Source organism: Panthera tigris, chromosome B4 (genome assembly GCF_018350195.1).
Source record: "Panthera tigris isolate Pti1 chromosome B4, P.tigris_Pti1_mat1.1, whole genome shotgun sequence".
Taxonomy (NCBI): domain Eukaryota; kingdom Metazoa; phylum Chordata; class Mammalia; order Carnivora; family Felidae; genus Panthera; species Panthera tigris.
The window spans coordinates 134,879,868-134,894,423 of NC_056666.1; the positions used below are offsets into that span (position 1 = coordinate 134,879,868).

Here is a 14,556-nt window from a genome sequence, read left to right on the forward strand (position 1 = left end):
CCGTCGTGTGGTGAGAGTGATCCTCCCCAGGCCTGGAGAAGGGGCTGGCAGAGCTGGGTCACCAGGGTGCAGGTGGCCCGCACACGGAGGGGACCGTTCCTAAGGCCTCTGAGCTCTTTCTGAGCCTCTGTGTGCTTTGATCTTGTGGGAACCGTGCCTGAGTGGACTTCCCCTCTTCCCTTCCACGTTGGGAACTGAGGAGCCGAGGGCCCCATCTTTTATAACCCGAACCCCCCCTGCCTGTCTACCTTGGCTTCCTCCGCGCACCTGGCCCTGGGGGCTTTTTTCCCTGAAGCCTCCCCCTAACTGGTTTATTCCGTCTGTCCTTCTGTGGTGTCTGCATTCCTGCGGGAGTGATGACTGAATACATACCCCGATAGCCAGGAGTCCCTGCTGCTGATTCTACCAAACTCTGATGCCTTTCCTTTGAACTTCAACTCTGTGTGTGGGGGTGGGCAGGGCAGTGAGAGGCGGACATCCGGCTTTCCCTTCCGTGTGAGTGTGCAGATTCTGCGGGGGCCGTGGCGGGCCTTGTCCGGAATGTCCCGGACACAGGGGCCACCGGTGGCAGGGGACCACCGGCCCTTCTTCTCAAGGCTAATGCCTTCCCCGTGATGGGAGGAGCTGTGACTATTACTGAAAGGCAAGCGTCCCGGCCCCCGACTCCTCCTGGTCTGTCTTTCCGAGGGTCTCCACAAACCCCAGCCCCGCAGCCTGGTGTGCCGGCCCAGGGGCTCGGAGGCCTCCAGCTTGCTCAGGTCCCAAGGCCCAGCGCAAAGACCACCTGCACGCAGAGCCTCCCCAGCCCCAGGCGCGGACAGGCCCCCGCGCTTCCCTGCACCAGGCTGGCCTCCGTCAGCACCAGCCACGCTCTGACCCGCACGTGGCCTGCTCTTAACCCGACTGTTAACCGGGGCAGTGGAGGTGCGCGGGCCGGGGTGTCACTCACCGAGTGACCGAAGAAGGCTACCCCTCGGGTTGGTCCTCGGCACCCTCGCCCGGCAAGCCTTCCCTCCCGAGAGAGCCGCGGTGAAGTTCAGACAAACTCCCCACTTCATAGCCACTGGTCTGGGGCCCCGTGGGGGGGGGGGGGTAGTTGCTTAACAAGCGTCAGTTTCCCCTCCTGGGGTTCTAACCAGAGAGGCCTCCCAGCCCCAAATCAAAGAGCCAGCGCAACCCTCAGGTGCCTTTTCGGCCTTTCATGTGGGACAGCCCTCTCTAGAGCGGGGCGGAGGACCTGTCTGCTCTCCAGGTGCAGGTAATTAGGGCCCAGGCCTTGGGGAGCTGGGACGGGGGCACAGCCGGGACCTCACTCGTGACCGTGATGGCGCCTGGGGCTCCCCGTGGCAGTGGAGGCGGGGTGAGGCGGGGGCACTGGGGGCTGTGTCCCTGAGAAATGGACCTGACCAGGCAGGCTCCCGTGGGCCCTCCCCACCTCCGGAGGCCCCGATGGGGCTCGGAACCTTGGCCTTCCAGAGCGCTGGGGCCTCGGGACCCACTGGGCGGGCAGAGGCCGGGAGGAGGCTGGGGTCAGCTTGGAGGGTCACCCCCTCTCTGGCCTCTCCCCTGCTCTGGGTACACTTTTAATCTCTTATGTTGCTCTAGATGAGGTGTGGTGTCTAGACTTCAGGTCCTGAGCAAGGAGCTCTGGGCCCCCAAGAAAGGCCCTCAGGGGCTATTCTGGGTCCAGACCTCCTCATCCCATAGCACCTGGTTATGGCGGGTCACCTGCTCCGGACCCAACTCAGCCTTCCAAGCCTCGTGTGCCCCGGGCTCTTAGCAGCAAGGTGAGGCTCTCCTGCCCCTCCACCTTCCTGGAGAGGAATCTGCCCGGGGCTGTGTGGCCGGCGAGTGGCCGAGCTGCTGGGCCCTGCTGGGTCTGACTCCAACCCACCTGATGGCCTGAAACCTCCAGCCCCGGCCCAGGACCCCACACAGCCGAGCAGGTACTATACTTTCCACATCCCTCCTGTTCCAGTGTTCTCTGTGCATCCTACCCCCACCCATCTGCCCCCTCGCCTGGGGCCCCCAGGCCTGGTCTTGCCACTTCTTTAACATCTGATTCCGGCCCCTGCCCTTACTGCTGCCATTCTGGGCCAGGCCACCAGTGTCTTCCTTTGTGACAATTACGGCCTCGCAAGGGTCCCTCTCCGCCAGACCACTGCCTTACTCTGGGAAGGACCCCGTGAGCCCTCTAGTCTCTCCCGGAACCCGCCTCTCCAAGACAGCTACTGGGTCTTTCCAAAGGCCTCTCCTCTCCCCCTGGAGAGACGAGGAGAGACCCTCCCGGGGCACAGCCCTCTACAGCCAACAGAGGATCTTCTCCTCCGCTAACATCTGCTGGCCTCACAGCAGCCCCAGCGGCTGGCCTCTTTTGCAGGAAGAGAAACTGAGGCTCCAGGAAGTTAAATAGCTTGTCCAGGCAGACGGAACCTCATATTATGAGACCCAGGGCAAAATTAAAACGAAGGGCCCTTGTTCAAAAATTAAGCATTTCAAGACAGACAACAGAGCACTCAACCAATGGGGGGGAGGCCCTTCTGAAGGCAGGGCCTGGGGCAAGCCCCCTCACTCCTGGAGCTCAGGTTTCCTGACGTGCGAAGTGGAGGTGATGGTGTTGACCACGGAGTTCGTACGGGGCCCGGACAGATGTGGATGTCATGGTGCTTTGTGAGTTGTCACAAAGCGTTTCTTGGGGGCCCAGAGCGGGTCGACCACACGCTCACTCTCAGCGCCACCTCTTACGACCTCCCGTGAGGGGTCTTAGCACCCAGTCGGTTGCTGACTCGGCTGACAGCTATTTCCTGAGCTCCTGCTCTGTTGTGGGGCACATGCGCCTCAGACAGTCCCTGGTCTTGTGGAGGCCTCAGCCTAGGGGGGCGGCAGATGGGCTCACTGCTCTGACCACCGGTTTGGGAAGGACTCCTTGGCACAAGGTGGCTGAGGACTGAGGGAGAGGAGCTCGAGAGGAGTCTGACGGCAACCAGGCCTCAGGGGTTAACGGTTTATCGGGGGAGACAGACTCCTGCTCTCACAGGAGTCCGGGCCCGCCGCCACCCTCCACCCCATCAGGCCTCAGCCCTTGGCCCCGGCTCGCGTGCCCCTCACGACCCAGGAGGCCCCTCCGAGCTCTCCTGAGCCCTGCTGGCTCTCCCAGGCCCTGGCCTCGGTTTGGGTGGCGGTCTCCCCCAGGGACCACTCGCTCCCCAGGCAGGGCTGTGTCAGGGTGACCCCAAGCCCGGTGCGGGACTGATTTCTGCCGAATGGCCAGAGGAAAGAACAAGCCTCTGGAGGAATGGGATGAAGCGGAGAGACCGAGCCCCGGCCCCATGCTGGGCCTGGCAGGGGGAGGGCGCCTGAGATGAGCCTGACGGCGGGGGAGGACCCGCGTCCAGCGGCACCAGCCTACGTCACGGGCCCTGGGCGAGGCGGGCGCCCACGTGGGCTGACTGCAGGGGGAGTGGCTTCACCTGGCTCAGAAGGCAGGGGGGCGTCTCAGGCCAAGGAGGGCATCACCAAACGGCGCTGGGCACTGTAGCACAGGGTGGGGCCGAGGTGGCGTGCCCTGATGAGAACCGGACGTGGGTCCAGAGGCCCGAATGCCACGCTCAATTCCCGATGTGCCATGGGACGTTAGGCCACGGATGCTCCCGTCTCGGGGCTTCTCCCCTGTGGTGGGCCTGGAATCACAGGCTTGTCTACAGTGCAGGTGTCAGGCCCCGCCCCGGAGGCTCCGATCTGGTGGCTGAGATGTGAGCCCAGTGACCCACAGAGACCCTGTCAGCCCAGGGTCTGTCCCTTTAAGGCCCTTACCCTGGTGGCGGGAGCACCTGTCTAGTCAGGGCTGGTCCACCTGCCCTTTTGCCACTAAGGTCAACTGAAGCCAGCTGGGAAGAGGGGCTAGCCACTGGCTCTCCCAGCCCAGCTGTGGACTGTCTGGCCTTTGATCTCTCTTCCCTCAGCTGATTCCTGAGCCTTCCATGGCTCCCGTCACTTTGGGATGAGAGAACTCTTAAACACTGGCCCGGCTCTCCTTCACTGCCCGTGTCTTCGAGCAGACTCTACTGACCTCCAGGCGGGCCCGTGGCCCGTCATGGGCATTGTCAGCAGGCCGATGTCCCTCACTATGCTGGCACAGTGAGGTTGGTCACCTTCGTGAAGTCCCTCGGGCAAGTGAGAAGAGTCAGGCCTCAGGCCGACAGCAGAAGTCGCTTCCCCAGCCTCTCGGCAGGGACCGGGGGGAGTAGGGGTCGTCCCTGTCTGCCGCCTGCCGCCCCTGCTCCTTACCACACTGCCTCCTCACCTCTGCCCGGAAGCCCCGCTCTGCCGGCTCCCGGGAGCGGTCTGCGGAGGGTGGTCTTACCCATGTGGGGAGCCGTACCGTGAGGGCCGGGTGCCGGATGATCCTGCCCCAGGAGCACCCCGGTCTCTGAGCTGGGCCCTGGGGGACACGCTGGTGGCAGTGTGATATGGGGGCTGTGGGGGAAGGGGGCGTGTGGAGCCGGGGGCGGGGCAGTTGTGGAGGCCGGGACTGCAGGCCCTTCAGGGAAGGGGCGCCGAGCCGGGGTTTGAGGGGAAGTGGGAGGGAACCTCGGAAGCCCCGCTTAGCACCCAGCACTGCTCTGTCACATCTGAGGCCAGCGGGCCCTTGGGCCCATGATTTTCAAAGAGCCGGCCAGCCCCGAGGCAGCCTGAGCGGGTTCTGGACTCTGCCCTTGTCGCACATAGGTGAGCGACTGTGGGACGCCCCCCTCCCTGCCCCGGGCCCTGTGCGGGCTCTGGCCAGGCTGCGTGGAACGACCAGGCCCTCAGGCCCGCATCACCCCATGGGCTCCATCCACTTGGGCCCCGCCCCGGCTCAGGGCAGTTTGCTGTAAGTGTCCGTGAAACTGTCCTCTGGAGACACTGGGCAGGTGCATGATCTCAGGGACCACACCCTCTCACGGGCCTGCCTGGTGGGTGGGGTTTCCACTCCGGTGCTCGGAGCACAGGGCCCTTCCGGACCTGAGGGACGGTGCCCGGCAGTCTGTGGCAATGGGGGTTGGGGGCTGACGGCAGGGAAGAGGCCGACCAAGAGTGAGACGAGCAGACCTTGGGGAAGTTTCTCCAACTGAGGATTTATATTAATGCCGGGGGCAGGGGCAGAGCCGCGGCAAGCCTTTACCCTGGCCTCTGACTCCCGCCTTTACTCTGGTTCCTAAGGAGAGGGGTGCTAAGGGCAGATCGGGGGGGGGCTCACACGCACCCTCTTGTGTGAGGCAGTCCTCACCGGGGAGGGGGTGGTCATTGTGCCCGTTCTACGGAGGGCTCCCGAAGGCCCGGCTGGTGACCCTTCCAACCACGTGTGGCCGTGGAGGTTTGGGGGTCGTCAGACCCTTCTTCCAGAACACCCGCCACCAGCAGCTAAGGCCCTCCGGCTGTGCGTCACCTGCCCGCCTTTCCCTGGAGGGGCTGTGGGAGGGTCAGGGGGCTCCTCGGCCGCTCACCCCCGTGCCTCAGTCTCACCTGTACCACGAAGGGCGCCCTGGCGATTGCTGGGAACCTCTACGTGTCTACGTACACAAAGTCCCAGCCCAGAGGCTGCCCGGCAGAGGGGAGCCTTGTTCCAGATTCCTGATGGCTGCTGGGACTCGGGGACAGCCCGGTCCGAGCACGGCCCTGGGCTGAGGGAGGCGCCGCCCGGCACCCGCACACCAACGTCTGGCGCTCCCCCTCCGAGCCCGGGGCTTCCTGGGGCCGGTGCAGCCGGCACACGGAGCCCGCCCTCCCGCTCCGGAGCTCCGACCTGTGAGCTGGGTGGACCTCACGGAGGGCTCTAGACGGCAGGGGCCTGGCTGGCCTCTGAAAGGCGCCCGTTCACCCCGCTGGCTCTTCCGGCCCCCTTTCTTCTGGCATCACCTCCCGTGACCCGACCGAGGTCCGGCAGGCCCGAGGCCTCTCGCCTCACGGCCTGGGCCCGGCATTCCGGGTGCCCTAGTACAGTGCCGAGGGCCTGGGGAGGAGAGGGTGGAAAGACCGGATGCAGCCGGGCGGCCGCCCTGTGTCCCACGTGGGCCAGGTGCTCCACATCAAGCACCTCATCCAAGCCGCTTCAGAGCAGAGACTACAACCCCCTCCTTGCAAAAGAGAACGCTAAGGCTCAGAGACGTGAGGTGACCCCAGTCACTGGGTCGCCAGGATGCAGCCCGGGTCTGGCTCCAGAGCCCGGGCCAGGACGACAAACTGGAAAGAGTCACCGTTAGCAGAACCCTAATCAAGAACGCGTGGTCCTTAAGACAGAGACACGGCCTGGCTGAGCAGCGTGACCCCCCCCCCCCCGGCCCCTCCTTGGGACAGACCTGGAAATATGCAGGAAGCCCTGAGCTCTGGCTGTTCCTTGGTCGGTGGTCAGCCGGCCCGCAGCCGCCGCCGGGCCTGCTCCTGGCTGGTGCCGGCCCGGGAAGCCCCGAGCGAGGCCAGGGCGAGCAGCAAGGGAAGGTGGGGCAGCAAGGTGGCTGGGGCAGGAGGGGCGCAGGGGAGGGGGGGTGGCCGGGGCCCCGGGGCAGTTTCACTTGTTTCTCCCCGCTGGGGCTCCTCTGGAGAGCGCAGCTGAACAAAAGATCGTACTGGTAAAATAAAGACGCCCTGTGATCCTTGGGGTGCCTTCCGTCTACGGCCACCACGGACAATCAGTATCGCCCCTCCAGGGCCCTCCTGAGTGTGGCAGGGCAGGGGAGCCACGTCGACCGGCAAAAACCTCAGGAACTGGGCCATTAGGTGTTGGGGGGGGGCGTTGAGGTCACATCCCAAAGGGCTCTGGGACCCACTTGGACCAAATCCTGAGGGGCCAAGAAAACTAGGGAAGGGTTAAGGCAGGACAGCGAGGGGCTGCGGGCAGGGAGCGTTGAGGCCCAGGAGTGTGCGGGGGTCAAGTGTGCCCGGCCGCCGGTGGCACGGAGCGGAGTGAGGAGCAGCGGGGCAGGCCGGGCGTTCCAATGCTCGGTTCATTGCCCCTCACCCCACGCCCAGCCCTCTGGTCCAAGCATGGATTCCCCCAGGGAAGCCACAAAACACCCGCCCCTGAAAAGCCAAGGGACCCTGGCTTAACCCTCACCTCCCTGAGCCCGGCCACCTCTGCCAGCGGAGGACGACTGTCTCCCTCAGTCCTCAGGGGTCATCCCACCTGGCGGTCTGACCACGTCACTCTCTTCATGACACCATTCGGAGCTCCCCGCACGCTAGACCCCACCCCCCTCTGACCTCCAGCTTCACGGACACGCTCTGGCCCGTGCCGCGTCACACCGCCACACGCCGGCTTCACGCTTTAGGATTCCCTGCCGCACGCCGTGTCTGCAAAACCCCCGTCTACCTCGGGGTCTGAAGCCCAACAACTGGGCCTCGGCCCACGTTTCCTGCCAGGTTCTCTCTGCCCCCCGCCCTATCTGCGGTCTCCCCTCACAGAACCCGCCCCCAGAGCCTGGGCCACGGCTCGCCCACACTGACCTGTACCCACACCTGTAGTTGGGAGGGAGAATGTCCGCAGCTCCCCGTACCCTGCCTTCGCCCCTACCCTCATCCTGGGGGCCGAGACAGGGGCGTGCGGGAGAGGTCTTGTGTTAGCTGTGCCCCCAGAAGGATCGTCTCTCACAGTTTTTATGCTTTAGGAGACGGGCCTACAGACCGGCTAGAACCAGATTCAGATTTCACGTGGGGCCCAGAGAGAGGGGGAAGGCTGCAAGGCCTCAGGCTCCAAAGGCAGCCCAGGGACTTGAGGGCGAGTGCCCTGGGCCTCTGCAGGGTGGGGGCGGGCCCGCTCCCCCCCCCAGCCAGGCTTGGTCCTTGCAAATGCAGGGCCCGGGCACCAGGAACCTGGTTCTGCCTGACCTACTGGGAGGCTGGGGGTGAGTCCCGCCCCTCTAAGCCTCAGTCTCCCCTCTGGGTCAGGAACCTGCCCTGTGTCATCACCTCCCTTGCCTCACATCTGCCTGAGCCCCTCCCCACTGCCAGCCTTGCCCAGGATTCAGGATCCGGGTCTGCCCTTTCTCTCCCAGCCGGACACCTGCCTGTGTGAACAGCGAGCAGTGAGGCCCCACTCAACCCTGGTCCCCTCCTCCAGGAAGCCTTCATTCATGCTCTCGGCCAACCAGCCTACCCTGTGCTCCCGCTCTGGGCAAGGTCCCACGCTGTGCCCCCAGGGGCCATCAGAGCTGGCATAGTCTTGGCATCTGCCACACGTCAGGGAGTCCCAGGCTTATGACAAAATAGGGTGCTGGTGGAGGAGGGGCAAGGAGTGGAGATGGGGGTGGCAAGGAAGGACCAGTTAGGTCTGGACGAGCCTCCGTCAGGCGGAACTCTCTAAGATGGCACCTGGGTAAAGAAAGGTGGGTGACAGGGCCCACTAGAGCAGGAAGCTGCAGGTGCAGGCCTGAGGGACAGGCAGAGGGTGGCTTCCAGGAGGTGACGGATGCCAGCCAGGTGGGTCTGGGGGAGAGGTGGCCTGGGAGGTTGGTGAGGCCTGGGAGGTGGTGGCCGCACAAAAGAGGTGGCAGGCGGGCGGCCCCTGGGTGGGCAGAGGGGCCGGGAGCTGGGGAGGAGGAGTGTGAGTGTTCCCTTTGCGGGGCCTCACCTCCGTCTGCAAAGTGGGGACGTCTGCCTCAGGGCTGCGGGAAGACTCACTGGTGAGGAGCGCGAGTCAGCAGAGGGAGTGGGCTGAAGGGCACTGAGGCTGCCGGAAGGAGCGGTGGGTGCTCACCGTGGTGGGGGGGCGGGCGGCGGGGGCTCTAAGCCCACCTGCAGGGGCGGGGACGGGGCTTCCTGCACCATCCAATGCATCCCGTGCTGCCAGCCCCGGGCTTGTGCTGGGAGAATGGTGGCCCCGCTGGCCCTGGGATAAACCAGTAAAGAGGGCAGACGTGGGCTCTGCCTCTGGGGCTCACAGAGGCCAGACATCCCGGGAGGTTCCTCCGAGCCCAAGCGTGAACCCCCTGCGGTCAGTATAATAACAGCTCCCTGAAACGTCCTTAATTCCCCATGACCCCGCATGGCAGAGGCGACTCTGCAGATGCGATTAAATTAAGGCCCCTGAGATGGGAGCTTGTCCTGGATCATCTGGGTGGGCCCGATGTGGTCACAAGTTTCCTTAAAAGTGGAGGAGAGAGATCAGAGAAAGAGACGGGAGCAAGGTCAGGGAGATGCAATGCTACCGGCTTTGAAGACGGAGGAAGTGGCCAAAAATCAAGAAATGTGGGTGGTTCTAGAAGTTTCTAGAGCTTCCAGAAAAAAAAATGCAGCCCTTGCTGACACCTTGATTGTAGCCCGGTGAGTCCTGAGTCCGGTCTCTGGCCCGCGGGAGACAACGAATTGTGCTGTTTTAAGGCACTAAGATTGCGGTAGCTTGTTCGCAGCAACGGAAGCTAACACGGCATCCAACCCACGTACGCTGTGGGGAAGGGACTGACCGAAGACCCGGGCTGACACGAACAACAAAACAGCGCCTCATCAGTCTTGCTGTGAGTGGGGCCCCAGGGGCCCCTGGCAAACTTAGCGGGGTGTTCAGGGGCTTTGCACAAGTCGGCCAGATATTTGAAATTTATCACTCCAACCCTCAAACCCAAATATTTCAATTGATTTTAATGTCAACAGAAAAATCTCCTACGTATTTGGAGCCTCTTGAAAGGAAATGTAACCGCCCCTGCTCTTCGCCTGTGCTCGGTGACTGGGGGTAACTACAGACAGCAACGGCTGGGTGCAGCCGGGACCCCAAGGGTGGGGCAGGGCTCTGTAGCCCTGAATGGCCCCAGGCTGTTCTGTTACAGACCATCACCCTCTCTGTGGCACGGAGAAGGGGGTGTCACCCGAGGCCGCAGAACCAGTCTGTCGTTGACGTGGGGCACCACGGACAGGGCCGGGATGGCGCATGCTCACGGGGCCTCACGGGGCCGCCAAGCGCCGCCCTGCGCTCAGTCTTATCCTACCCCCCTAAAAACGAGCCCTGTTGACACAGGAAGGTCACTGGCATCTCAGCCACCGGGGGACTGCAGCACGCGTGCCCTGCTCTGGCAGAAGCCTGTACCGTGACTATAATGGGCACCGCTCATAGTAGACGGTTCCAGGGCATTCCGGCTCTGCCCTTCCTCGCTAGTCTCTGCCCTCTCAGGAGGATCCGGGTCAAGGGGGGCAGACTCTGGAGCTGGGTGGCCCAGGGTCCGACCTTGCCCTCAAACCCTTCAGTGTCTTGCCTCCCTCATCTGCTCCTGGGCCACAGAACAAGGTCCTTCCCTCTGCCTGTTCTACCGCATCCCCTCCAAGGACCCCAAAGAGGGCTCACGTGCCCACCAGCCACAGGCCCCGTCACACCGGCCAACGATGCTCATCCAACTCTGGTTCCCTTCATGGTCTACGCTGCTCTTTCCACACAGGGCCGGGCTCTGAATGTGATGCCCCAGGCGTGCTCTGACCAGCACAGGGGACAACGGGGCTGGCGACCTCCCTCGTTCTCCATTGTCGTGCCTCTGTTCACACAGCCTGGGAGCAGCTGTCCTCGCCAAGTGCTGCTAGTTAGAGCCTGGAGTTCAGTAGGATCCCAAGTCTGTCCCACATGGGCTGCTCTCAGAGGAGACAGGTGCTAAGAATTATGGGCTCTCGAGGGAGGGGCTCACCAGCGCTCTAGACGGTGCCTTTCATGGAACCCTCAAGGATGGTTACTTAGCTCTGGGTCCTGGAGAGTCGTGGGCACGCCTGCTCGCTGGGGCCTTCAAGCCTGCCCCGTGGCCATTTCCAGCCCTTCCCAGGCCAGCCCAGACAGCCCAAGTCAACATGACAGTCCCGTCCAGAGAGCTTGGGGAGAGGGGACTTCCAGACAGAAGTCCCGTCTGCCCGTGTGACCAGAGGTGAATCCTCCAGACCCCCTGGACCCTAGTGTTCTTGTTTGAGAAACAGGGTGACGCCTGTCCTGCCCGGCATGGACTTCAGGCTTCACAGAACACTGTCAGCCCGGCTCTCCACTGATCCTCGAAGCTCCACCAGGGAGGGGAGCCTCAAGCCTAGTTCCCAGCACGAAAGGCCCCATCCCTCCCGTGGCCCCATTTACGTCTCCCTTCTCCCTAGATGCCTGGACTCCTTTGAGGTCCATATGAGGACCATGAAACTAGGTGACCTCTCCGGGACCCCGAGGCTCTGACTTCCATGGCCCCGGGACCCTGACGCTTAGGATGGCCCACACAGCCGTGACCTTCGGGCTAAGCTCAGCTGCGCGGGGTAGTATGTGACTGAGGGCAAGCCAGAGGACCCCCACGAACTTCGGTTTCCTCCTCTGGGACATAGGAAATGTACCACCTGACCCACAGCGCCCCAGGCTGGTGTGCCACAAGGAAGGGCGTGACAGTCCCAAGCGACCCTACGGTTGTGCTCCAGAGGCCCGGGCAGCTGGCACCACTCAGGGGCCAGCAAGCGCAGAACTGGAGAGCTGAGGGCAGGGGGATGGACGAATGAGGGGCAGACTTGCCCCGTGCTTCCGCAGCCTGAGCTCGATGGACGAGCAGCCAGCCGGGTCCTCCTCCTCCTCCTCCTCCTCCCCCCTCCCCTGCTCAGGGTCAGCCACACCAGCAGGCCGCCCAGGCCACCCTGGGCAGCGCCAGCCGTTTCCGGGCGAGCCTCCCTAGAATCTGGGTCCAGCCCGGGGCCAGTGTCTGGAGCGCAGCCGCCATCACACCTGCCCCCTCGATACAAGCGGGGGCCTGAAGCAGGACCAGCACAAAATGGGCCAAGGCTGTCCCCGTATGCCCACCTCAGGCTGGGTCGTTCACAGAGTCAGGAGCCTCGGGGCCGGAAGGGGCCGAGTGAGTCTTGCTTTGACCTTAACGGTCCTCTCCTCTCCGGGTAGCAGATCTCCCAACTATCAAGCAGGCCCCGGAGATCCCCCGGCCCCGAATCTAGATGGGTCTTTTTCGCCCTGAACGTGGCTTCCCTCCTTGGCAAGGAGACCGAGAGGCACGTTGCTGCCTGAATCGCTGCTCTGTGCTAACGCCCTCCTTTGCTTCTGTGTCTCAGTGTCGCTTTGCTGACCTCGGGGCTCCTGACAGCCAATGTGGGCATTTACGGTGGGTAGAGGGGTCTCCTTACCCGCAGAGGCCCCTAGACACTGGCTCTGGGTTCTTTGCTACAAACACACAGAGAAATACACGTGTTTGGTGAAGGGCAAAACCTTTAACAAGGGAAGAGCGAGTTCACATCTGGAGTGGAGCCCCCTCCCCCCCTCTCGGACACGGCACGCGCGGGCACACGCAGGGGGGCCCCCCCCACGCACGCACACCCCGCACGCCAGCACGCACTCCCAGCCCCACACCGCAGCACGCACGCACGCGCACGCACACGGACAAAGGTGCAAGTACAACAAAGGAAGTGGAAGAAAAGTGTTACCCATGAGTAGCCGCCGTTTCACCCGCTTGTCCACATCAGCTACTGACGTGGCATTGAACTGAGAGCGCTCAATTGCAGCCTCATCCTTCTCTAAAACACAAGTAAGGGACAAACACGGAGCCGCTGGTTAATGAGAGCCCACTTCCCGCGGCCCAAGACAGTCAGCCTCTCGGCGTGGCGCACACACAGCCAACACGGCGTGCCGGGCCGGCGCGGCGTCTGCGCCGAGGGGCCAATCCCGGGAACCTCCAAGGGCGTGTTCAGGGCAAGGGCGAGGAGGCAGCAGGGTGGGGGGTGCGGAACGGGGGTGGGGGTGGGGGTGGGGGCGGGGGCGGGGCGACCACACGAGGGCACAGACGGGACGCGGGGCCCATCTGCCGACAGACAGAGGCGGCGGCTTGAGGTCAGAGTGGACGGACCCAGCCGCGGGGGGCCGCGGAAGCAGACGGCACGGCCTCAGCGCTCGGGCAGACACACGTGACTGCAGACACCCCGGCTCAGGCTGGATGGGCAGGCACAGGCACAGGACGAGGCACAGGACAAAGGGACAGGGCCGCGAGGTCCGGTGATGGCTGTGCCTGGACAGCAGACGCCCCGTCTCGAGGGCACGGACGTGCGTCAGACACTCATGCAAAGTTAAGAACAAAACACCCGGGAGAACAAACACACGCACAACAATGGACCCAGTCCGACAGACAGACAGACAGACAGACAGAACAGGGGCTCGATTGGGGCAGCGCTGGTTGCCTGCTTGTCTATAGAGGACTAGAGCGAGACATTCAAGTGCTTGACAGGGGCCGCGAGAGGGGCCAGTCATCTCAGGAGCGTGCGGAGAGAGAGGCGGGCCGGCCGGCAGCATCCTGGCCGTCGGGCAAGACGCTGTGCCCCGATGCTGCCCGTGGAGGCGCACGTGAGGTTAGCAGCCGGGCGGTCCTCGGCTGGGCCGGAGGTGTGTGGGGACACGGGCTCCCGAGGGGGGGAGCTGCGCGGCGGTGAGCGGAGGCACACGGGTGGTTCTCCTGGCCCGCGGGGGGCGATGGCCCAGGAGCTGGGTCCGGAGGAGGACCGCTAAGGGGAGGGGAGGGAAAGAGGGGGCGAGGGAGGTTACGTCAGAGAGGAGAGTTAGGCAGGGGCCTTGACATGCAGCAGACGCTGAAAGGTAAAAAAAATGAGGAACGACGAGTCAGGTGGACAGAGACAAGATGCGTGAGACCAGGCTGGGTGTGTGTCTGGCCGGCGGCTGAGTGCACTGGTCCCGTGGCCGGCGGGGGCCGCCGCGCTGCAGACACAAACAGGGAGGGCGACCCAGCAGACAGACAGGAAGGGGCTGGGGGGGCCTGGGGGGCCCCCCCCGGCAGGACAGTGGAGACAGGGAGAGAGGCGGGAGAGGGGGTTCTAGATGGGATCAGGCTGCAATAGAGACACTAGTCTGAGACCAGGTTTTGCTTTGAAAAAAAAAAATTTTTTTTTTTTTTTCGTTTTTTGGTTGTTTCGTTCGGTTTGGCTTTTGGCTCTGAAAATACTTAACGAACGTCGGTTATCAGACAAGACAGGCAATCAGGGACCATCACCAGAAAAGCAGGAGGAAGGAGATAGGATGAAACCAAAAAGGCCGTCTGAGAGGAGACCACACAGAGGAGGGGAGAACCACGCAGGTAGCAGCCCCTGGGAGACAGCCGGGACCAGGGTGAGACGCTGGGGGCCGGCCCCGGCCCCGGCGCCCCCGCTCGGCCCCTCACAGGACGAGGGAGCACTCACGGGGACAGAAGGCGACAGCAAACTCTGGCTCCCCGGCTCTGCCTGCTTGCCACCCCTTGTGTGTTACTGGAGAGTCCCTTCAGGAAAATCTTCAGAGTCAGTATGAAGAGATGCCCCCCACTCCCGCCCTTAAAAAGAACAGACGTGACCACCGACCGTGGGCTTCTAAGGGTGGCTGACGTTGAAGGGAAGGAAAACAGAGGATGAACAAAGTTGGGTGGGTGCCAACTTTGAATTCTTCTTTTTCTCAGCTGCAAGATGTGCTGTTATTTTTGGGTGGGAAAGAAGCGACTACTGATCACGGCAGGAGGCAACCCCAGATATTCTAGCTTCCTCTTGGAAATAAGGACCGGGGGGAAGGGGACTCCATGTGACGACAGGTGAGGTGACAGAAGGGGCAAT

At 63.4% G+C, this 14,556-nt stretch overlaps 1 protein-coding gene across 6 annotated transcripts in view; it reads right to left on the minus strand.

Annotated features, from left to right (window-relative positions):
- Positions 1-14,556, minus strand: part of SCUBE1 (signal peptide, CUB domain and EGF like domain containing 1) — a 131,315-nt gene that overhangs the window by 37,708 nt on the left and 79,051 nt on the right. For 5 of the 6 annotated variants that reach the window (XM_042993464.1, XM_042993466.1, XM_042993468.1 and 2 more), the window contains one exon: positions 12,397-12,486. The exons of the other annotated variant lie outside the window; for it this stretch is intronic. In XM_042993464.1, the coding sequence (XP_042849398.1) occupies positions 12,397-12,486 (90 nt within the window). The remainder of the gene's footprint in view (positions 1-12,396; positions 12,487-14,556) is intronic. 6 annotated transcript variants of the gene reach the window in all.